The following is a 24071-nucleotide window of genomic DNA, read 5'->3' on the forward strand; positions in this document are numbered from 1 at the left end:
GTTAAAAAAGCTAATTAAGTTAATAATTAAACTTGAAGTGGCTGATCAGTCACGTCGAGGTCACCAGTGAAGTGGCTGGTTGAGCTGGCCTTCAACCCCTGCAGTATAGTTAGACGGAAGTTGAGCAATGGCGAGGACATCTACTTCTTGTAATGGTGAGGTCAATTTTACAAAGCACACTCAATGAATATAAACACAACACGCACTTATATACAAAAAATTATATAATTGAATTGAAAATAATATTATAATAATATTGGCTGTTCAGGTAAGGTGAGGTAGGCGTAGAGAGAAAGAGAGAAAGGTTTGAAGGGTGGGGCAGCCGTTGTAACTATACTTGAGACTTTAGAACTCATGGTGAGTGGCGCATTTACGTTGTAGATGTCTATGGGCTCTAGTGGTCTAGCACCAGGTGGGCTGTGAGCTCGTCCAACCATCTAAGCAATTAAAAAAAAGTTTATGAAACATTTGTTGCTTTTTTCCAAATTTGCGGTAAGCTTCTGGATTCGTTCTTAATTGTCCTGTCAGTGAGTGCCGCGTAGCATTCTTAGTTTTTTTTTATTTTATTGCTTTGATGGATGGACGAGCTCACAGGCCACCTGATGTTAAGTAATGCCTCTTTATATTGAATTCTTTCATTACTGAAATGAATTCATTACACAGCAAACAAATAGGCCTACCATTGTGCGAGATTAAAAATAATTCTTGAGCCTATTTTTCTTGAAACTGGCGACCCTCTGTAACTACTTTTCGATTCTTTCCACCAGACATTATTTTTGTTTAGTTTTCGTTCAATAAACTTAATAACAAACTATAGTTAAGAACCAGTCAAGATGCACACAAAGTCACAAAGCAAGATGACGGCTCGAGCAGTTCACTAGGATATCACTTGTCAAAGTCAACTCGGTAGCTCAAATAGAACTGAACTAACATTCGGGCCATCCACCCACTTATACAGGCAAAATGAAGGAATAACCTGGAATAAACTAGTTTAGAATAATTGAGAAGCAATAAATGTTTTGATGTGTCGCCCGTGAGGCGGTAAACTTTAAAGAATTTGCTCTAGCAAGCCGAGTGGCGGCGATCATCAAAATCATCATTGCCGCCTCACTGTCACTACCGTGAGTATAAGTGCCTTTTTTTTGGGCCGGGGGCCGAACTTCTTAAGAGTTCCGCGACTGCGAGACCGCGGGCCCTACCCACTAAACGACTCACCTGCACTCCGCGCCCGAGCGTCCGATCCCCTCTGAGGTCAGAACCCGAATGACCGAGGTACACTTAACTGAGTAACCCACTGGTTACCGCGGTCAACATTACAACCAAGCGGCGCAGCTTACCCAAAGGACAACCCGGCCGACGGAGCCTCCGAATCGAAGGCACTGAAACGTCGGCCGTCTTGGCACGGCAGCCCGTCAGGCCGCCCAGACGGTGCCGCTGGTGTCCCAGAATACCCCGCTGGACCAGAACCAGCCTGCCGGGTCGGGACGCGGTACAAGCGATTGCTATTTTTTATCTTGAAATAATTCTCCTCGGCAGCGCGCTAGAGGTAACGCGCCGTGCGGCCTCGACCCCCTCGGGTCGCCTTAGGTGACTTTCACCGGGGGGAAGCCGCCACCTAGAGGAGCCGGGATGTGCGAGCGTAATCTCTCCTCCGGCCCCCGGCAGGACGGCGACAGATCAGTGCGGAAAGGGAAGGGCTCTCCCTCTCTCGTTCCGCCACCTCCTTCTGCGATATGGTGGACTCGCAGAAGTCGAGCATCGCCTTCCAGGACTCGTATGAATACGATGCTCGGCAGCACGTGGACGACGGCCGTCAGCGAGAGGTCCTCTCCGATGACCGCAATGAGGGCAGCGCGTTGCTCGTCGAATCCAGAGCAACGCGCCAATGTGTGTTCCGCTGTGTCATCCTCGTCGCGGTCTGCGCAATGGTGGCACTGCGCCGTCGGTTCCCTTCCGGCGATAGCACAAGATATTGTGCAAGTACCGGCCTAAGCAATCGTGGCTGGTAAGCAGATGCTTAGATGCGAGCTACGGTTGCTTCAGCCGGAAGTTGAGACGTCTGCGGTTACAGTCCGATGCCTCGCGTTGTAGTGGACCTCGCGTTGTAGTGCGCCTCGCGTTGTAGTGGGCCTCGCGTTGTAGTAGACCTCCGTTGTAGTGGGCCTCGCGTTGTAGTGAGCCTCGCATTGTAGTGGGCCTTGCGTTGTAGTGGGCCTCGCGTTGTAGTGGGCATCGCGTTGTAGTGGGCCTCGCGTTGTAGTGGGCTTCGCGTTGTAGTGGGCCTCGCGTTGTATGGGGTATCGTATTGTATGAGGTATCGCGTTGTATGAGGTCCCGCGTTGTATGAAGTCCGCGTTGTATGAGATCTCGCGTTATATGAGGTCCCGCGTTGTATGAGGTCCGCGTTGTATGAGATCCGCGTTGTATGAGGTCCACGTTGTATGAGGTCTCGCGTTGTATGAGGCCCCGCCCCCGCGCATTCGATCGACCTGTTTCCGAGATAGGAGCCGATCAGCCAGCTGAGGTACGCCGGGGACGCCGTGATACTCGAGCGCCCCCGCGATCACAGGGCAACGCGGAACGGGGAACGCATTCAACACCTCCAGATATCTCCAGAGACACCGCCATTGCCACCCCGCCCCGGGTAACGACTTCGTCGGAGAGGGCACGCACTCGCAAAATCGCGTCCATCCAACGATCGACCAGCAACAGTGGCCCTCCCTCTCTGAAGCCGTACTGCTCCGCCGAAAGATCGGGATCCGTTTCGGTCAGGTGCCGTACGATGCGGGCTGCGACGATTCTCTCCAGCATCCGCGGGGCGCCCAGCCTTCCTCAGCAGAACCAGTCTGCGGCAGCGGTCCCAGTCCTCCACGCGGTGAGGATTACGGTTTGGCCGGCGGCCCGCCGAGTGCAATGAGCAACACGACAGACCACCGCCCAAAGCTCAAGAGAGCAACAACGACGAAACCACGCCGGTATACCGGTACGAGGCCGAAGCCGAGGACATGGCTACCAGCGGCCGGAAGATGCATAAGCAACGCCGGCTCACTACTCCATCAAAAAGGCAGAACAAAAAAGTGGCCCACCATCTCTCGTAGATCACGCCAAAAAAGGTTCAGACGTGCACAAAAGCATAAAAGAAAACAGAACAAAAAACAAAACAGAAAGAAAGACAGAATAAAAAGTAAAACCAAAATAACAGAGGGGAAGAAGCAAGGGGACGGAAAGGCCCAGGCGTCTCCAGAAGAAACACCCTTCAGCCAGTGAAGGGCGTGGAGAATCCGGAACCCTCCCTGCTGGTTTTGGTCCGCGTCGCTCAATCCTTTCCGCCGTTACACGACGAGAGAGAAGGAGCGATACCCCTGGGAGTGTGACTGCTCCCAGAGGCCCGTTATCCACCAACTACGGATGCGCCCGGTGGAAAGTCCAGCAAAACTCTCCCACAGACGGAGCCCCCAGCCACGCAGAGTGCGCGCTGGCGGGCCCGCTCGGGTGCCAGGGAGTATAAGTACCTTTTTTTATGTAATATTTTTTAATTGGGTATTTGTATTTTGGTTGGGTAATTGGCCCATATATGCTTTAAAGCAATGTCACTATAGTGAAGTATCCATTACACCCCACCTGTCTCGGGTCGGCAAAGCGTCGTAATCATCTCGGGTGCTCCTTTACAGTAAACACGGAGTACATCTTCTCCCAGCATCCGGACCACGACCGAGGACCTCTGAAGTGACGAGACGAACTGATACTGCTGCACAATGCCCAGCTCCAGCGGCATCTGTGATGATTCAAAATCAATTAATGTATAATGTGCTAAGATAATATTGATAAGCTGTGAAGAAAATTTAAGACATCATCAAAATCAAACTAATAATTTTTGCGTGATGCTGCAACAATAGGCCACCCATTACATTAATCCTAACATGTTATTCTAAGATTTATCTGCACTTAAATATCGTGTGCGTCTTGTCAATCGCGCCCTCCCCGTCTCACCCCGCCACATACCTCAGGCGGTGACTAACGCTTCCGCGCGCAACATAACATAACTCTAATCTATATAAGGCAAACGATATTAGGCAGTTCATAAATCAGGCCTCGAGCTTTAGGCAAAAAAAATGTGTAAAAAGTATTCCAGAATACTTTTTTTTTAAATAATGATCATTTTTATTCATAAAGTTATATTCATAAAGTTAGCAAGGGAGTTACTCCCTATGCCACTGTCTATCTTTTTTTGTTTTAAGGGATTACTGGTGCCCCGGAGGCCTTTCCAGTTTCACCAGTGTCCTGGTGAAACTAGCCAGGAGATTGCCTATCTCTGCACCGATACAAAAGTTCTGTTTGGAAGCTGCGACAGCCTGCACCGATAAAATTGACGATTCAATTTTAAATTTAAGAAGCTTGTAGCGGCATTCACCTGATGCTGACTACGGGCCTCCGTAAGTCTTAACCGAGAGGGCATTGAGATCGAGAGATTACCCTATTTAATAAATAAAAGTCTTTAGGTAATCATTATAATGATTTTTTTCTATAGTTTAGATGAGTGTACGAACCTACCTGGTGTTATGTGGATACCGGAACACATAGACACCAACAACGGAAATGCCGCAACCCACCTTGAGACTTGAGGTCTACATCTCTATGATATGGTATGGCATGGTCTCTTCGAACTGAAAAGCATTATTGCTTGGCGGCATGAATTGACAAGATGGCGCTATCTACCAGCGCGGACGCACAAGACTGGCCCTACCACCAGTTCTCTTTTAAGCATCAATAAATAATAGTTTAAAAAAACTAACAAAATACGCTTTTATAGAAAATTCAACAAAAAAATAGAAAATAAATTTTAATCAATTTGAATTAAAAATAGTGTAAGAAAAAAATATTTTATTGTTTTTACAAGCGTGCTTTTTTAAGCGTGGGGTGCTGTTCAGGATATTATCAAAATAACCCTTCTACTCATATCTGTTCATAAAATATTTAGAACTACTGATACCATACTTTTCTATTTTTTTGTTGGATTTTCTATAAAAGCGTATTTTGTTAGTTTTTTTAAACTATTATTTATTTTTCATTTTTTAGTTGAATTTAAAATTTTAAATTATTATTTTTTAATATTGAATTGTCATCGATCCTTAATAAGTATACCAAATTTCGAGTTAATCCAACGTTTTGAAGGGAATCAAAATCATGTTCAAAGATTCCGTTTAAATACATACATAGTCTGAAGCTAATAAAAGCGTATTAAAAAGCCTGTACTCACATGAATGTCATCGACGTTGATGTTAGCAGTTTTCTTGGGCCTCACTATGGTCGGAGTCAGAACCTCGTAGTTGGACGGCTCGGGCACGTCGGGCTCCTCCAGTAGCCAGCCCGTCGACTCGAACATCTACACAAAGACGTGGACGATCCGTCACTGGGGGCGCCACTGTATCGTAACTGCACGAAGATGAACTGTGCCGACTTCTATAATGCACTTGATAATGCTTTGTATTAACCAAGCTGTGTGGCGCTAGTGTCGCGATGTATGTCGACTCGATGTGACCGTTGTGTACCACGTCAACATCACGTGTTAAAATATCGTCATTTTCTTTATATATATATATAATTCTACTGTCTGTGTGTCACTGTCACTGAACTCCTAAAATACTGGACCGATTTGAGTGATTTTTTTTGTATGCATTTGGGTGGCGGTCTGAATGATTTAGATTCACAAATCAGCCCGTCAGATGGCGCTGCAGTGGGTATCTAGGTTATTTATCTATACTGCAACTAAACAGCTGGATCGACTTGAATGAATTTTTGTCACAGGATGTCTGTCGGATCTGCCAGTATTCATTAAAATGATTGTTTATGCTGTAAGTCACCTTCAAGTCGAGCGGGTCTCCAGCGAGCTCCCCGTCGAGCAGCGTGAGGCTGTGGCAGACGGCCATGCCCATCTTGAGGTCGTGCAAGTCGTTGATGAGGGCGGGGTCCCGCTGCGGGCGGCCCAGCATCGGCGGGTCGGTGGCCGCGCTCACCGGCACCACGCCCCACATGTCTAGCCCGTCCTCTGTTAACGTCCCCGTCTGAATAATTCGAAAAACACTGAGATTATTTTCGAAGTGAAGCTTTCACATAGCAAAGTGTACTACTGTAACTGTAATATTTACAAACAAAAAATTCCTGACATTTTAAGTACAGCAAAAGCTCTTTATTAGCGGGGTATATATATTCTGTGAATATGCCGCGAATACAAAAACCGTGAATGTGGAAAAGCGCGTTTACAAAAGATATTCGGTTGGATACCTACCTACCTTTTTATCAATGTACCGATTAAATTCGCGAATAGAGAAATATTTATCCGCGAACATAGGAATTGGGTCACATTTTTTTAATCCGTGAATAGTGAAAACGCGCAATGTAAGAAGCGCGAATAATGAGCTTTTACTGTAACAGCGCCTGTCCAGCTGACGGCCCACCTGGTGCACAATGGCGACCAGAGCTCACCCCGTGAATACCAGCACCCATTTCAAGTCGTAAGGTCCCACAGTAGTGCGCAAATAAGCTGAGCTTTGTTTTTTTTATTGCTTAAATGGGTGGACGAGCTCACAGCCCACCTGGTGTTAAGTGGTTACTGGAGCCCATAGACAACTACAACGTAAATACCCACCCACCTTGAGATATAAGTTCTAAGGTCTCAGTATAATTACAACGGTTGCCCCACTTGCATTACTGCTTCACGGCAGAAAGAGGCAGGGCGGTGGTACCTACTGGTGCAGGTTCTACTAGCAGTAAACAAGTAGCACTTACCTTGTCGAAGCACATGCAGTCGAGCGAGCCGGTGACGTTGACGGCGCGCGTGTTGAGGCAGGCGACGCGCGCGCCCGCCAGCCGCGCCACGGCGTACAGCCGCCCCACCGTCATAGCCGCCGGCAGCGCGGGCGGGATCACGATGGTGATGATGTCCAGCGCCTTCAGGACTATGTCGCTGGGAGTGAGAGCGCGGTACGCCTGGACGTGTCGAAAAAATAAAAAAGTAAAATTATCTATGGGCCCCGGTGACCACTTATAACTTGTAGCTCACAATTCGACTTCATCTTTGTTATCTATGAAATGAAAAAAAAAACTTTTTTTTGGGTTCTAACCTATCGACGTTGCCAATACTAATCCTAGCGAGAGCCGTGCTTCGCAGAAACTACCTCCGGATCGGAAACGCGACCCACTGAGAAGATCCGGCGAGAAACTTAGTGGGCTATGTCTGTGGGTTAATTCGCTCGCCGAGCCCGACGCTTGCAATGACCGACCGATGACCTTCTTTTTAATGTCGTATTGTATCATAACATAACACTCATAGTCATTTCAAAAAAGTTGAATATTAAAAAAAAAAATTAACAATACATTAAATTGTTACGCTCTGGGGTTCGGGATAAATAAAAAAACTCTCAATTCTCTTGTTCCGTTTCCCTTCAGATGTTCCGTTCGCTATTTCGCTTCGAGTAGTTCCGATTACTGACTGACTGCGAGCCATCCCTGCAACGCTCTTATACCGATACCTCATCCCTAGAATTATTGAGAATATTCCACACATCTCTAGTAGTAGTTTCCGCTATCTGTCAATAGAAGGCGTTGTACTTCTCGCGCGTTCTAGGTGCTACTAGGTCCTTCGATGTTCGTTCGACTATTCGGCGATAGATGGCGTTACTCTTACCGATGTAACAATATTGTACATATTTTCATGCATTATTTTATTTGCGGAAGCAATTTATTTAAGTGGCTCTAGTAAAAATGTTGTTGACATGAATTATAACATACCTTCAAGGCCACTGTGTAGGCCAGCCCGCACGCCGCTATCCCGGCCAGGATGATGATGAACTTGTACGAGTCCCGGTCGAACTTGAAGTCCGCCGGCACCGGGTACAGTATGCTGCGGACCAGCTGCCCTTTGCTTGTGTTGTAGCCCGTACGCAGCACCAGGGCCCTGGGAACGAGGTACCCTCAAAATAGGCAACTTTAAACTGTTTGCTAGATGTTAACACTAATCATACCAACACTTACTGGTAGGTACCTATGTCACCGTCCTCGTCGAACCCGTCGTTTGCGACGAAGGGCTCGACGAGCGAATTAACCCATAGGCACAGCCCACTGAGTTTCTCGCCGGATCTTCTCAGTGGGTCGCGTTTCCGATCCGGTGGTAGATTCTGCGAAGCACTGCTCTTGCTAGGCCCAATGTTAGCAACACTCCCGGTTTGAGCCCCGCGAACTCACCTACTAGTTCTGTGCATCTAGAATAACCCTTCGAGCTTACCAGAATAGGTAGGAAAAAAAAAAGTAAATTCTAAGCCTTAAAAAATAAAGGTTATTTTCCCTTGAGACCGACCTGACAGGTTCGTTGTTGTAGTACCGGGTCTGAATGACTCTGGTGCCGCAGAACAGAATGCTGGCCGCGTGCTCCTTCATGTCGAATGGTTTGTCGACCCTCAACAAAGCCGTTTTCCCGACCGGCACTGATTCACCTGAGAAAAACAAACAGATGTATACAAATATTAAATTGAGTGATAAATGTACTCTGACGTGCTCTGTGAGCAATCAACATAGCTCATATATATACATTCAAATAACATTATTAATATGCTTTTATTAGCTTAAGACGTAACGGAATTTTTGAACATGATTTTGACCCCCTTCAAAACGTCGGATTAACTCGAAATTTGGTATACTTATTAAGTACCGATGACAATTCAATATTTAAAAAAAAGTTGAAAAAAAATATATAAAATGAAAAACAAATAATAGTTTTAAAAAAAAACTAACATAATACGCTTTTATAGAAAGTCCAACTAAAAAATAGAAAATAAATTTTAGTAAATATGAATTAAAAATAGTGTAAGAAAAAATTATTTTATTGTAAAAATGCTTGGGGTGCTTTTCAGGATATTATCAAAATAACCCTTCTACTCATATCTGTTCATAAAATATTCATAACTACTAATACCATGCACTACACGCTTTTTTATAATAAAATCATTTTTGTAATATAATAAAATAGTATACGAGGGGAAATCTGTAAGGAGCAACAGTCACAGAAAAAAGCTGTGAGTGGCAGTTTATCATGATATATGTTATGATCGTGTGACCAAAAAGACCCCAGGTGTGAAAGGAGACGGTAATGTAAGGAGAGGTTAATTTTTTTTTCTTTCTTTCTTTTTTTCTTACATCAGTGGACAAGCTCACAGCCCACCTGGTGTTAAGTGGTTACTGGATCCCATAGACATCTACAATGTAAATGCCGCCACCCACCTTGAGATATGGGTTCTAAGGTCTCGGTATAGTTATAACGGCTGCCACGCCCTTCAAAGCGAAAGGCATTACTGCTTCACGGCAGAAATAGGCAGGGCGGTGGTACCTACCCGTGCGGACTCACAAGGGGTCATAAAAAGACTTGGAATATACATACATACAACATATAGCTACACACATATAATAGCTTGTCTTGTATACATCTTCAAACCACAAACAAAAAAAAACTTCAGATGCGATTAAGCGGCTGTGCGTGAGTACCGGTGAGCATGCTCTCGTTGAGCACGGCGGTGCCGGTGAGCAGCAGCGCGTCGAAATGCAGCGTGCAGCCCCTTGCCGGGAGCAGTACCACGTCCCCCGGACAAACTGCCCGCGTCGCCACCACCCGCCCGTCCCACAGCCGCACCGTGCTGTGAGCCTCCACGGTCGCGCGAAGACTCTCCTGGTTCTGAACCATTACGACCATGATTAACAAACCGCAGTTACAAGTTCGCAAGTACATGGCAGTCAGCGGCTTGGCTCTGCCCCTGGCATTGCTGAAGCCCATTGACAACGGCAACCACTCCAAGTGGGCCGTATGCTTGTCTACAAGAGCAATAAAAAATAAAAATAAAACATCAAAATTTTTGTCAGAGGACTGAAAAGAATATTGGGTCATTTAAAAAAAAACTGTCAATATCTTTATTATTATTGACTTATTTTGCTTAGCACTAAACCGCTAATTGATAGAACTTATGACCCACTTGGATATACATATATGGTTGCCACTTGCCTTAAAACTAAGTCTCCGCCACATTGATGTAGCTGTTATATCCTAGAAAATGATACAATTCGCAACACAAAACCCTATCAGTATATAAGTCAGACAACAGGATTTTTTGTCCCCGTCTCCCGATAATATGCCAGCGTCCTATCTTTAATAAAATCTTTGAACCGTGAATCTCTTTTAGCGACTATAAAATAAGCTACAAGACTTTCTAATAGTTTTTATCAATTTGAATTCAAAATTAACATAAAATCAAATAACATACATATCAGATCAAAATAGAACAATGCTTGAATTAAATTATTAATTAAAATTCAACTAACCTTTTTGGTTTGTATCACAGAAGTGGCAACACCGAACGTCGACATTAAAACAACGGCAATGCAATAATAATAGTAAGGTTCTGCGAGCCACACGGCTATTGTGAAAAATTGGAATACGTAGAACGGATTGAATACTTCCAAGAGGATCAAAGTGAAGATAGACTGTACAGGAACCTTTATCTCGTTCAAGCCGTATATATTTAACCTGCAAATAAATTACAGGGAAAATAATATTTATCGCTACACCCCCGAGTTCACAAACATCATATCTATACATATAAATCGGAGTGTCTGTTTGTAATATTAAAATAATCGCTTTTTACTATATGCATATGAATATATGTATATACGGTGTCATATACACCAAAATAACATATTTTTTTCAATTTTTGTCTGTCTGTCTGTTTGTTCCGGCTAAACTCTGGAACGCTGGACCGATTTTGACGAGACTTTCACTGATAGGTAGCTGATGATATAAGAAGTAACTTAGGCTACTTTTTTAGACTAGCTTCGCCCCGCGGCGTCACGGAACTCAGCTAGTCATAAACAACAACATAATGTGAACTCACATCCTAATCCTTTTTTCACTAGTAGGTGCTATAGCGCCCCTTGCATGAAGTTGCGCACATGTCGCCCCAGCTTCGATTCCAGCTAGTCTCACCCATTGCGCTCTACCCGCGTCCCATATTATAGACTGCTTTTTGTGCCGGAAATAACGGTAGTTTTGGACATCTGATTCAGAAACAATGATGTAAAAATTTGATAGGCTCAATTTAATTAACTCTTATTGAAGAAGTGTGTTAGGTACCTTTATACTTGTAATTACTATTCGTGAATAATTAATTTGATAGAAACATTCAGAGCATCAGTGGAAAATGGGGTAGTTTAGTTATTGGATAATTTTATTATGCGGCAGTTACAAAATACATTGCCAGAATTTTTTTTAAGTAAATTATGGTGATACTCACTAAGAGTGGAACCATCGTCCAAATGTATGGGAGTGTGTATAGCATCAGCAGTTTCAAAGTTTCTTTTGTCATCTTCCGGCTCAACATCAAAGCCCTCATTGAATAATCCACTGCAAAATTCTTAATAATCAGTATTACAAATAAATACAAATGTTTTTGTAATATTGCTGTTTATTACCTTGTGTCTTCTATGTTTTTATGGCGTATTTTGTGTATATAATAACTTTTACATTTCTTTTGATACGTTTCCTGGAATGAAATTACAAAAGATTACATTAACATTGACAGAAACCTTGATCTCACTGTTACTATCACTAACCATTAGATTACTACTGATGTACTAATGTACTACTAAATGTAGTGTGAAGATTAGATATTTGTTGGACAGATATTAGACATGACGGCACAGCGGAAAAAAGCTTTGAATTCTTGATGGATTGAAGTAGCTTGTAATACTTACAACAATTAAAACCTGATCGGCAACTTGGAAACTGCATCTCACACAGGTCATATAGAGGAACCAAGTTGGATACCAATGGAATACTAAGGCCGGTATGCCGACCGTTAATACAGTGAAAATGTGTACTAATATTGTTCGCCATCTGGTTCTCCGGTAACCATATACTACCTGTTTAACAAGAAAAAATTGGTTATATGTTTATTTTGCAATATTGAGAAATTATAGTGATACTTTAAAACAGTGGTAAGGTTAAAAGGACACATGCTACCATTAGGCTAGAAGCTCATTTAGTGGTACATAATTTTACATTTACCAAATGAATGTGATAAAAAATCACATGCATCACATACTTATTGTAAGTATACATTATTTGCTCTTTACAATAGGAAAACAATGATAGATCAATTCTGTAGCAGTAAAATAACAATCACACAACATTAACACAAATATTAAACAAGAATATTATTTAAATTAGGCTAATGCTTAGTATAATTCATTGTTAATTGTAATTGATCCTGATAAACTTTTATACAATGTTTAAAAGTACTTAAAATAATATAATATATGGATTGATAAGTTTCTCTGTTGTTCTCATATCAGTATTTTATTTTACACAATACATTTTTTTAATTATGCATATAATTCATAGTATAAGGAGTTAAATTTCATGACGTAATTTCAAAAAGTGTAGATTATCTTGTAATTTTTTTTTTCATGTTTTATACCTAATTTCACACAGTAGCAACATTTTTTGACATGAATGGGTAGGCAAGTCATGTGGTTTTTTGGCCTCTATCTTCTGAACAGGAGTTCGGTCGCGACCTGCGTGCAGGACTCACATGTAGACGTGTCATTCGCGTCTCCGTCCGCCGCGTAACGTGTCTGTGGCTGGCGCGTCCTCGAGGGGGCGGAGACGCTCTCGAACCATCGGTTCATCCGATTCGAGCTTTCCGCTTCCACCTCGTTAAACGCGCCGGCCAAAGATGGCCGCAGCTAAAAGGAGCTCCCGCGTAGCTAATTCCCGCGATGGGCACTGAAGAACGTGAACAAGGTGATCGCGGTGGAGGCGGCCACTGTGGCCGCGTGGGCGCCGCGCGCCTAGCTGACTTGGAGTCGGTGTGGCCAACTGGTTCCGAGGTACGATGCATCGCGTCTGCGATACTGCGATGCGAGGCCACGTCTCAAATCATGAAGATGCTCTTAGAGACGCTCGACCAGGATATCTGGAGCACCCGAACTAAACGGTCTGCAAGTAATTGCGGCTATGGGCGCTCCCGGTAACGGAGCGACTCCAGTTCACGGCCGGGTCTGGGATTTAGACTTCAGTGTCCTTGGGGAACGCCTCGTGTGGCTCATTGAAGCCTGCCTTGAGTGGAGGCAGTTTCCTAAGCTATGGCGCAAGCCATACAGGGAAACTTGTTTTGCTGAGGAAGGAGGAAACCCCTGAATTCGCCTGCAGGGTACCGCATGTCATCGGCTGGTATCTACAATGCGGTGCGCATTGCTGTCATCGCCGAATATACTGGTCAGGACCAACCCAGTCGGCAATGTAAAACACAAGTTTCATATAATTAGGCCATTGGCTAATTCATCCTTGAAATCAGAACTGTTTTTACATGACTCACTAAGCAAACCACCCACCACATCAACCTTTTCAAATAGAACAGCGGATTTTCTGTATGAATATATGAATTAATTTGATTAAAAATCATCAGTAATTCAGTTTTTAGATCTATTAAGGATAAAACTAGTCCTTACCTGTTCAAAATCAGGGTCAATGTTGATTAACTGTGTTGTAAGTTCTAAATACAGTGGTTCTCGAGAGCTATTTCCCTTATAATGTATCAAAGGTTGAATATCATCATCTGAATCCATTTTTTATTTCAATAATCTCACTACTTTGTAATATATTCTTTGTTTTTTTAATTTATATAATAGACTAATAAATTTAAATTTCGTTACAGAAATGAAATCATATTGAGAATATTTTTTGTTTGCTTAATAAAATAATCTTAATGTATTCTTGTATTTCATTTGAGAACAAGGCTTTTGGTCATGAAATTAAATAAATTTAAAATTTCATACTGCAAAATTGTCTGATAACTGCACTGTCAGATAATTTTCACTATTATATCCGAGTTAGCGCCAAGGCTCAGAACCTTTGAAATTGTAAATAATTCAAATTACACCAGAAAAGTAAGAAAAATTATCATCAAACCATTACAAAGCCCCTTGTTTGTGGTTTGTTGTATTTCTTTTAATCTAATGTCAAATGTCAATTGTCAAAATATCATTTTTATTGATTCGTCCATATAGTACAGGCAAAGGAAATGTGTTGGAGTTTATATAATATAAATGTAATGGCAGGCAACACTTGACACTTGATTAGATTTCGAATATTAGAATTATTTTAAATGTTTAAAAAATAGATCATTGTATTCTCGTAAGAAAATGTCAGTACTTCTCATCTAGACACGGCAAGACAAACATGTAATAGTTTTATAAAAAATATAAAGATAATAATTGTGTAATGGTGTAAAAGTGTTCAAGCTATCTGCAATATAATTATAATGAAGCAGTTGTGTTTTTAAATAGCCCCTCATCACCTACAGAACTCACTCCCCTCAAAATGTAACCGTCCAACAAAATGAAACACATACAATAAAATATTTTGTATTTTAAACTGAAGCCAATCATCAGTCAAAGGTGAACTGGAACGAATAAAATGAATAATTGTATGAGACCGAATGAAAATTGTACGAAATTTTTCATTTTAGTGAATTTAGGGTTTCTTCAGACTTTAAAGCTTAAAATAATGGTTATTAACCGTATAACATCTGTTAAAGTACACAAGTATGGGAAAATTGAGTAAAGCAGCGGGAAATGTATTTAGAATATATTTTTATGAACTCGACACTCGGGCAGAAATGGCAGTGTCGAGTTTATCAGCATTGTAATGAGTCCATTCCCATATTGAGGGGAAGCAGATGACACTGAAGGAGAAAAATAGAGAAAATATAATTAAGGTGAAACAACATCAGAGTTGAATTACATGAAATTAAATAAATACTACATATCACAGTAACTTAATATTAAGCAACTGACAACCTAATACATATTTTGGAAGAATACGAGAAGCTATGTCTGACGTTCGTCTTTCCTTTGTCCAAACTTTTGCATTTTCACATATTCCAAACGGTTCACAATTCACCCTGATTACACAATATATAGATCTGATGAAATATTAAATTTACAAAATAATATAATTAACTTTTTGAAGTGAAACTTCTTTAGGCGCATGAGGGTAAAATTTTTACAGAACGTCACGCAGGCATGCAACGGAAGTGACATCAAACTACTATTGAAATTAAGTACTTGTCAAATGTCAGTAGTAGTAGTTGTTGTATTTTTCCAACTGGAAAGGCAAATGTATCATACCATACAGCCTAATATTTTATAATTTTTTTGTGAAAAATGTTCATAGGAATTGAAATGAAATGAAAAGAATTTGGAACATTAATCAAATAGCATGAAATTAAATTAGTCAATTCAATTGGCAAAATATTAGTCATTTACAATTTAGAAATTTAAACATAATGTGACTGTCACCACTGAGGTTTGAGATTGTCATTTGACAGACTTTTGGCGGGAACATATCTTCCTTTTTCCCTTCCTCTAAGTCTCGGAAATCTAAAGTTTAAGATTTGTATAAATCTATGCAAGACTTATAAATTAGTTCGCCAAAAAAGTTTCACTTCTGACATGTGTACTTTATACGCACGCACTTTTTTTATTGCCTTTGTAGGCAGACGAGCGTACGGCCCGGCCCACCTGATGGTAAGTGGTTACCGTCGCCCATGGACTTCAGTAATGCCAGGAGCAGAGCCAAGCCGCTGCTTACAGCAAAACTTTGGACTTCTGCGATTTCGCAAATTCGATATGCTCTCATGGGAGAGGTATGGACCTTAATGTGTACACGGAATGAACGATTGTTTTAACTTGATTTATTTACATTGAAAGATTGCCGATGATCACAAATGAAATGCTACGTACCATTTGACTGTCATCAATATTGATATGTTGCTGCAGGGACAAAGTCATTTTAACCTGAAACAATAGAAAAAACCGTACATTTCACATTTTTAGGAGACTGGATTAGAAATATTCTTGATTATTTATTAAAATATTCCATCAATAGACTGCTCCAAATACGCGTCAATCAATTTGACTCAAACGTTATTAACATAAATATGAAAAAAGGAGCATATGCTACTCTCTAAAATCCGGCCACTAAAAGTCAGTTTGAAAATTTCAAAAATAATTAAGTAGCATTCAAATGAAATAAACATTCATTCAAATTTGGTTCTATAGACTATATTCCTTTTGCCGACTGAAATTGACAAACTATAACTTCATAGTTTTTTGTGACACTGTCATCTTTAATCATAGACTATACACTTAATATTTAATCTATGACTGTCGTTGCGAGTCTAAAAAGTTATGTCGAAGTAAAATAATAATGTGAATTGTAAAGAATAGAATTGCAATGTTTCCTCATTAAATTTAATGATACTTTGTAAAAATATCTTCTATTATTATTAAAAGTAAATACGTTTTATAAACCAAATAAATAGTTAAAGCATTGATACTTTATAACCCCAGTGCCTCACCACAATTTTAGGTTGTAGGAAATAAACAAAATGATTATTCCAGTACGATGTTTCACATGTGGGAAAGTTATAGGAAACAAATGGGAAGCTTATTTGGGCCTGCTACAGGCGGATTACACAGAAGGGTACTGTACAATTTAAGTTTTGCAACTGGTTTTTATACATACCAATATTCTAGAACTTTAAAATTGAAATAACTGACATACATAATATAATGTAGTTATTTGATAAAAATTCAGCAAGAAAGATAAAACAGTTCCTCCCAGAAACAATATTAATGTTCTTATGAATTCAAATGACGGAATATGTAGGTGATTCCCGTTAACTTGGGTTTTTCTTATTTGCCAACTCATACTTACAGCCCACCTATTTTAAAGTGGTTATCATAATCCATAAGTCACAAGGTGGTAATGATGGTAGATCTTGACACCAAATTAATCTCTGGACTGTTTTGCAATATCCAGTTTGAGTGTGAGGAAATAGAAGCGTATAAGTGATAAATGTACGATGATTTCCTACCAGACAAGTAAGGTATGTAAAAAGTGGCCCGAGTTGATATAATCATTACTACCAACTGCAGCAATGAAATAGGATTGTTAATGCTTGTTAGCTTTGAGTATTCTTATACCTTTTTTAATGTGTTTTATAGGCATCGAAGGTACATGACCATCGAAGTCAATTAAGTGTGCTGTATACAGTAGATTTACTATGTGAATGTTAATATTTAATTGTATTTTTTACTTTCAGTGATGCTTTGGATGTCCTTGGATTGAAAAGATACTGCTGCAGAAGAATGTTGCTCGGACACGTGGATCTCATTGAAAAACTCTTGAATTATTCCCCGTTAGAAAAATAATGAAATATTTTTTAAAAAACAAATAAAAATCTATAAACCATTGACATACAATTTTTAAGATATTAGAGTTTTTCTTTCATACCTATATTGTACACTGCACAAAGGCTCTTGATTTACATGCCTCCCATTGTCAATGGAAAGTTTAATATAGTATTTACTTTAGCTGGTTAGTCTCAAAGCCTAGAGCATTGGTTCCTTCTGTCTATTTGTGAAGAAATTATATCTCTACTGTATACCTGCACATTTAATAGCCAAAATTATTGAAAGCTCTTAAAATTTAAAAAATGACTAATATGGAGTAACCTCCGTTGTTTGCCTCTTACAATCTGCATCAATCGAGGTTTGTACACGAGTGCGTGGGCGCAGGTTTTTTGTCAGTTAATTACTATTCTGAATCGTTAAAGCCTTGAAACTATATAAACTAAGAGAGATTTTTTTCATGTACCAAAAAAAAACGAGAGTAGGTTAGACTAATTACAACAAAATTATTGTTATGAGCCTTGTTTTAATTGCCTTTTACCTGTTACGGCCAATCTACATTTCATTATTGCTCATTATCAGCTCGCCACACACTTCAAGGTTCTGTTCGAAAAGATCACTGCTGGGCAAATTAAAAGCGTTGGCTTAATTTTTTCTTCCGTTACAGAACGTCATCGATTTTTTTTGTTTTTTTCCTACCTAAGCTGGTAGCCTAGAGAGGCTATTCCAGCGGAACCTTAAGTAGTAGGTGAGCTCACGGGGCTCAAACCTGACGACGATGCTAACACGAACCCTAGCAAAAGTCGTGCTTCGCAGAATCTACCACCGGATCGGAAAAGCGACCCACTGAGAAGATCCGGCGAGAAACTCAGTGGGCTGTGTCTGAGAGTTAATTTACTCGTCGAGCCCTTCGTCGCAAGCCACGGGTTCGACGAGAACGGTGACCGGTGCTTGAAGTACCTAGAAGCACCGTTAGTGGATCGGGAGGATCCGAGATGACGTGTTTTGGGCGACGTCGACTGCTTTCCATTCTGTCCGCAGGATCGGGAATGTAGTTACCGGCGGCCACGATGAGAGGGTTCTCGTGTCGTGCCGCTTTATCGAAGTGGCGCATCGACGCCGACTGTAGATACTTACTGATGGACTCTAAGTCCAGGTCGTCATGGAGGTCGACGTTCCTGACGAACCACGGGGCTCCGACGGCTATCCTGCAAAAACGGGATTGAATAATTTGGAAGGATTTTAAGGGAGTGCGGGCCGCGTGAGCGAACACTACACTTGCATAGGTCATGACGGGGCGTATGCAAGTTTTGTAGAGTGTCACCTTATTTCTAAGGGACATTTTACTTCGCCTGTATATCATCGGGTAGAGACGTCCTAGAATGAACGGGGCACTGTCGCGTACCGTCTTAATATGAGGGCGGAATGTCATCCTTCTGTCGAGGGTGACGCCTAAATATTTGACCTTCGGGGCCCACGGTATGGGCTGGTCGAACATCGTGATTGGGTGAATGGCGGAGGCGGAGGTGTCGACGCGCCTAGACGGGAGAGGGATGCTCAACGTGGTGTTCGGAGGGCGACCCCTTTTGAAGAGCACCGCTGTGCTTTTCGTGGGGTTGATGTCGATGCGCCACTTCCGGAACCACTGTCCCATGGTGGTAGCTGCGGTCTGAAGTCGTCGATGAAGCAACGCTTTCTTCCTACACGAGTAGTAGATGGTGGTGTCATCGGCGAAGAGCGCCAGATGGGTCTCCGGAGACCGGGGTATATCATTGATATACAAACTGAATAGTAACGGGGAGAGGGCGGAGCTTTGCGGGACTCCGGCTGTGACGTGACGGGGACGGGAACGCGTTCCCTCGACTCTATATCGGAACGAACGGTTCGACAAGTAGTCTCGTATGATGAGCGTCATCGATAATCGTTATTTTGAAACAAGATAATTCAATTATAGACTATCGTACCCGGGTAACTATTTTAAAAATAAATGTCACAATTTTCTCAAAATTAGGCTAGACTAATATTAGTTGAGTATTATCAGACAGAATAGCACTAAGACATATACTGTACAAAAAGGAATTTAAGGACCCCATCTGACAGCGGGCAGCAGCATTATCTGGCTGTAATGCCAGCAAACTGCAACTACTAATCCATGTTCACTGGTGGTAAAGTAAATTTTGAACCCAGGGAAGTTTGATAAAGATCTGAATTTTGATAGGTAACATTTTCATATTTTAACTTGTTTTGTTATTGCTTAGATGGGTGGACGAGCTCACGGCCCACCTGGTGTGAAGTGGTTACCGGAGCCCATAGACAAGGTAAATTCCACCACCCACCTTGAGATAAGAGTCTGATATCTTATAACTCTTATCTTATTTTAATAGTACAACGGTTGTTCCACTCTTCAAACTGGAAAGCATTTCTGCTTCATGGCAAAAATAGGCAGGGTGGTGGCACCTACCCGTGCGGACTCACAAGACATCCTACCACCAGTCATTACGCAAATTATAACTTTAAAGGTTTGATTTTTATTACACGATTTTATTCCTTCACCGTGGTAGTCAATCCGGATTTCAATAGAAAAAATTGTTCCTGCCTACGGAATTCGAACACCGTCTCGCATCGCTTGATACGAATTACGAATGGACCACATTAATATGTAAGTTACTGCGTGAATGGACCGGTCGTGTTATATTTTAGGCCGAGACGACTTTGGCTCACGTCTACGATTGACATGAAAACCATGTTGTCGATAGGCTCCAGCGACCTTTTCATACGTATAAGTATAGATTGTGAGATCGTCTGCAAAGAAAGCAGCGCTAGAAAAATTTTTAAAAGGGAATTTAAACACATTAAGTGTATCACTCAGACGAAAGTAATAAAGATAACACAATTCTAAAATCCTTTGTTTAATGAAGATTTAATGCACCGCGCGACGTCTGTAGGTAAACTGATATCATTTATAAATAATTCTTAATCAATTACATCACGATATAGATAGAAGATAGAATTCACCATTAGATGAGCAGCAAGACGTGGGTTTTCAATCAGAGGTGTCGCCTGTATTCAGCCCTTGTCAATAAGTAGTATAACTCCACCCAGGCATACGTATAGGGATGGTTCTGGTCCAGCGGGGTATTCAGACACAAGCGGCACTAGATGGGGCGTCCTGATGGGCTGCCGTGCCGTGATCGTCGACTATGGCCTCGACAACCCGAGAATCGGGCATCCTAGAGATGGCACCGCGAGTATGGTTATAGTGTTGGCCGCAGGAACCCTCCTACTGTAACCGACTTCTGACCTCGGACTGAGATTAAACGTCGGGTGATAGGGGAGGGGCAAGGGGACTCATTTAGTGGGTAGGGCTCTAAAACATCCTTGGGCTTGCGGTCTGCTCCCAACATCTCCAGATCGTCGAGCCTCGTATACCCTGCGTGCCTCATAGACGCAGGCACCTCGTATGAGGTTCGGCCCCCTGTCCGGGAGAAAAAAGGCACTACGTATCCTCTGCACATCTATGTCCATAAATGCAATCCATAAATAATAAAAGCTCAATGAATAATGACTTTGTAAATGGTGACAGAAGCAAAACAGTGTAAAAATCGCTTTCGATAATGTACTTACTCCTATTGATATTAAAGATTTGTCTCCTTGGTTGAGGTTGTTATTGAAAGTAAAAGGCTGATTCTAAAACTGCTTTCACCAAAAGATTGTTATAATTATGAATATGAAGACTGTCTCAACCATTATAAAAATATATAAAACAGTAGTGTCGTTCGAGAAGAATCGCAAAGATAGAGACGAAACATGTCTACTAAGTAAACTATGGTCGAATTTTAACCCGAACTTTTTATCTATATATCCACGAACTTTTTTGCCTAACATTGGATGAAAGATTCCAGTCATCAATTTAAACTTTTCAACTTCCAACTCTAGTACCGTGTTTTTTTTGTTTCTATACTTTAAGCACATGAAACCACGGGTACAACAAGTATTCAAATAAAATACTCTCACAAACTCTTAACAACTTTCTCTCTTACGTGACGAAGATCCAAAGATAATATTAATGTTGAAACATGTTGTTGTGTCGTTGAATACCTAAATATAGTGGAACTTTTTTCTTGAAGTTGTCGTAGTCTAATGAATAGGAATAGTGGGTGTCGAGTGATTCTGTGCCGGGTCTGAAACCTTACGGGCATGTATGAATTTTGGTAATCAAATTAACAGCAACGACGTGTTCACAGATATTCACAATGTGTAGCCTTATCAATTAAGCAATAAGCATTGCTTCGCTGAATCGACTACCGACCGGATCGGAATCGCGACCCATTGAGAAGATCCGGCGAGAAACTCAGTGGGTAACATCTGTCACCGCTGTTTTATTAACATACTTAACGTTGAAGGAAGTCCAGTTTAAATAAATAAATAATAAATATTTACTAACAGTCACGCCACGTTAACTGGTCCCGTGATAAGTTCGTAAAGAACTTGTGTTACAGGTACCAGATATCGGAAATAAATGTAAAATTTTTATTATACACATACATATTATAAACATCATTTAATAAACATCCATAACCCTGGAAAAGACTATTATAATATTTATTATACAAATATCTTCCCTTGGCGGGATTCGAACCCGCGACCCCTTTGTGTAGTGACCATGTCACTTACCACTGCACCAGACGGCCGTTTCTGTTCATTAATTTTATTTGTTAATAGTCCAGGACTAAAACAAGCGGATACTGGATTTAGAAAGCTCCGTTTGACTCGCAACCTACTTTGTGTAATATTTTACACCAATTCGATTTCTTTTATCACCCCCACTGAGTTTTAATATCTCAGGATTTTTTTTGTTATTGCTTAGATAGGCGGACGAGCTCACAGCCATGTTAAGTGGTTACTGGAGCCCATAGACATCTACAGCGTAAATGCCCCACCCACCTTGAGATATAAGTTTTAAGGTCTCAGTATGCCGGATGCCCCACCCTTCAAAGCGAAACGCATTACTGCTTCACAGCAGAAACAGACAGGGTGGTGGTACCTACCCGTGCGGACTCACAAGAGGTCCTACCATCAGTAATCACGCAAATTATAACTTTATTTAATAAAAATTGGCGCGGAAATAAGAAAGCGCAATGAATATTTCGCGAGAACGTTCTATATCAAAATACACTATGCCTGACATATGCCTACCAAATAATAAGCACCTATTTCAATAAATATTAAATCGTCGAATTCAATGAACTAAGAAAACCCATCGAACATTTCAATGTTAAAACTCAGTTGTTACCCTAGTAACGATTGAAACTGCTATTTTCCTCGTCAAATCGCCTTAAAATATTAATGCATGCAATAGCTTGCAGGATGATTTCATTGTTTTAACCTTTAAAAGTGACATATTGGGCGCACGTTACGTATGCTTAGATCGTTTGCGTTTTTATGAACTGCTTGTATTCTATGGTAATAAAATATATTTTTATTTTTTTTAATTCCTGAGTTGGGTGGAGGAGCCCACAGCCCACCTGGTATAAAGTGGTTACTGGAGCCCATAGACATCTACAACGTTAGTGCGCGACCGACCTTGAGATATAAGTCATATAAGTTCTAAAGTCTCAGTATGGTCACAACGGCTGCCCCACCCTTCAAACCGAAACGCTTTACTGCTTCACGGCAGAAATAGGCGGGGTAGTGGTACCTACCCGCGCGGACTCACAAGAGGTCCACCACCAGTGGTCATGCTAGTATGCCGGTGTTCAAATCCCACATGAAAGCAAGTATCATTTTTTCTGCTGAAATACGTACCTATTTAACAGATGTTCACGAATGACTTCCACGGTGAATGAATAAAATCATGTCAAAAATTTGGCCGTAATGAGAATTAGTTAGATTGAGAATATAAACCTCAAATCACAAGGTGGAGCGCGGCATTTATATCCATGAGCTCTGATAATTTAATACCAGGTGGGCCGTGAGCTGAGCTATAAAAAGAAACTTAATTTATGGAGAGAGAAGTCTTTGTCGTGCGAAAATGCAACGTGTTTGGTTACTTCTAAATATGTAAAAAATGACTTAAGTGCTTTTTAAATCTTAAAGTAAAACTGACTGAATGTCTGAAAATTCATTTCTCCGTGCATTTTTTTGTACCGTTCAGTAAAATAAGGTACTCGTAAATCACTTGAATGACCAAACCAGAGATCCCCGTGAAATTTCTTGAAAACATGTTTCATTGTATTTCACTATTGTGAACCAAAAGTAAAACAGCGAAGTGAATTAAGTTTTCGAAAATCTTTGAGTTTCATTATTTTGGATTTCTTTATAATTCAATGGCTTATATTCCAAGTATATCGTAAACAAGAGCTTGACATTTGAATACATCAAGATTTTTGAACGCTTTCATTGTAAATCTTCAAAACATATAAGAAATTGGAAATGTATTGATTTGAAAATATAATATACACCCTCAACATTTATTTGAGACATCGTAATCCTGATGTTAAAAACGAGAAGCTGAATATAATACGTTATTGGTACTCTATCGATGATTTGCAAGTGAAGTAAATTATTCCTTCGTAATAAGGTGACACTACAAAACTTACATACGTCCGGTCATGACCTATAAGTACAAGTGTAGTGTCGCTCAGGCGGCCCGCATTAATTTGACACCCCTTCAAGTCATCCAATTCCGTTTTTTGCTGGATAGCCGTCGGAAAATCGTGTTTCGTGAAAGACGTGGATCTCTACCATGGTATGGAGCTGGACTACATCAGTAAGTA

The 24071-nt window shown here is 41.1% G+C and overlaps 2 protein-coding genes across 4 annotated transcripts in view; one reads left to right on the top strand and one right to left on the bottom strand.

The window, feature by feature from the left end:
• anne (polyamine-transporting ATPase anne boleyn) overlaps positions 1 to 24071 on the bottom strand; it is a 55375-nt gene that overhangs the window by 10896 nt on the left and 20408 nt on the right. For 2 of the 3 annotated variants that reach the window (XM_028169926.2, XM_028169927.2), the window contains exons 2-14: positions 15844 to 15897; positions 11791 to 11958; positions 11509 to 11579; positions 11331 to 11440; positions 10932 to 11094; positions 10363 to 10567; positions 9535 to 9721; positions 8354 to 8489; positions 7789 to 7954; positions 6787 to 6987; positions 5862 to 6062; positions 5258 to 5383; positions 3622 to 3775 (exon numbers count right to left, since the gene is read on the bottom strand). In XM_028169926.2, coding sequence (XP_028025727.2) covers positions 3622 to 3775; positions 5258 to 5383; positions 5862 to 6062; positions 6787 to 6987; positions 7789 to 7954; positions 8354 to 8489; positions 9535 to 9721; positions 10363 to 10567; positions 10932 to 11094; positions 11331 to 11440; positions 11509 to 11579; positions 11791 to 11958; positions 15844 to 15891 — 1936 coding nt within the window. In that variant the 5' untranslated portion in view covers positions 15892 to 15897. Of the gene's footprint in view, positions 1 to 3621; positions 3776 to 5257; positions 5384 to 5861; positions 6063 to 6786; positions 6988 to 7788; positions 7955 to 8353; positions 8490 to 9534; positions 9722 to 10362; positions 10568 to 10931; positions 11095 to 11330; positions 11441 to 11508; positions 11580 to 11790; positions 11959 to 13548; positions 14066 to 15843; positions 15898 to 24071 lie in introns of those variants that run through there. The other variant, XM_028169925.2, reaches the window with a different exon arrangement.
• Rpb10 (DNA-directed RNA polymerases I, II, and III subunit Rpb10) overlaps positions 16274 to 24071 on the top strand; it is a 276671-nt gene continuing 268873 nt past the window's right edge. The window contains exons 1-2 of the mRNA XM_028169928.2: positions 16274 to 16585; positions 17208 to 17337. Coding sequence (XP_028025729.1) covers positions 16491 to 16585; positions 17208 to 17316 — 204 coding nt within the window. The 5' untranslated portion in view covers positions 16274 to 16490 and the 3' untranslated portion in view covers positions 17317 to 17337. The remainder of the gene's footprint in view (positions 16586 to 17207; positions 17338 to 24071) is intronic.

The sequence above is a fragment of the Bombyx mandarina genome, chromosome A1 (assembly GCF_030267445.1).
Source record: "Bombyx mandarina strain Sakado chromosome A1, ASM3026744v2".
Taxonomy (NCBI): Eukaryota; Metazoa; Arthropoda; class Insecta; order Lepidoptera; family Bombycidae; genus Bombyx; species Bombyx mandarina.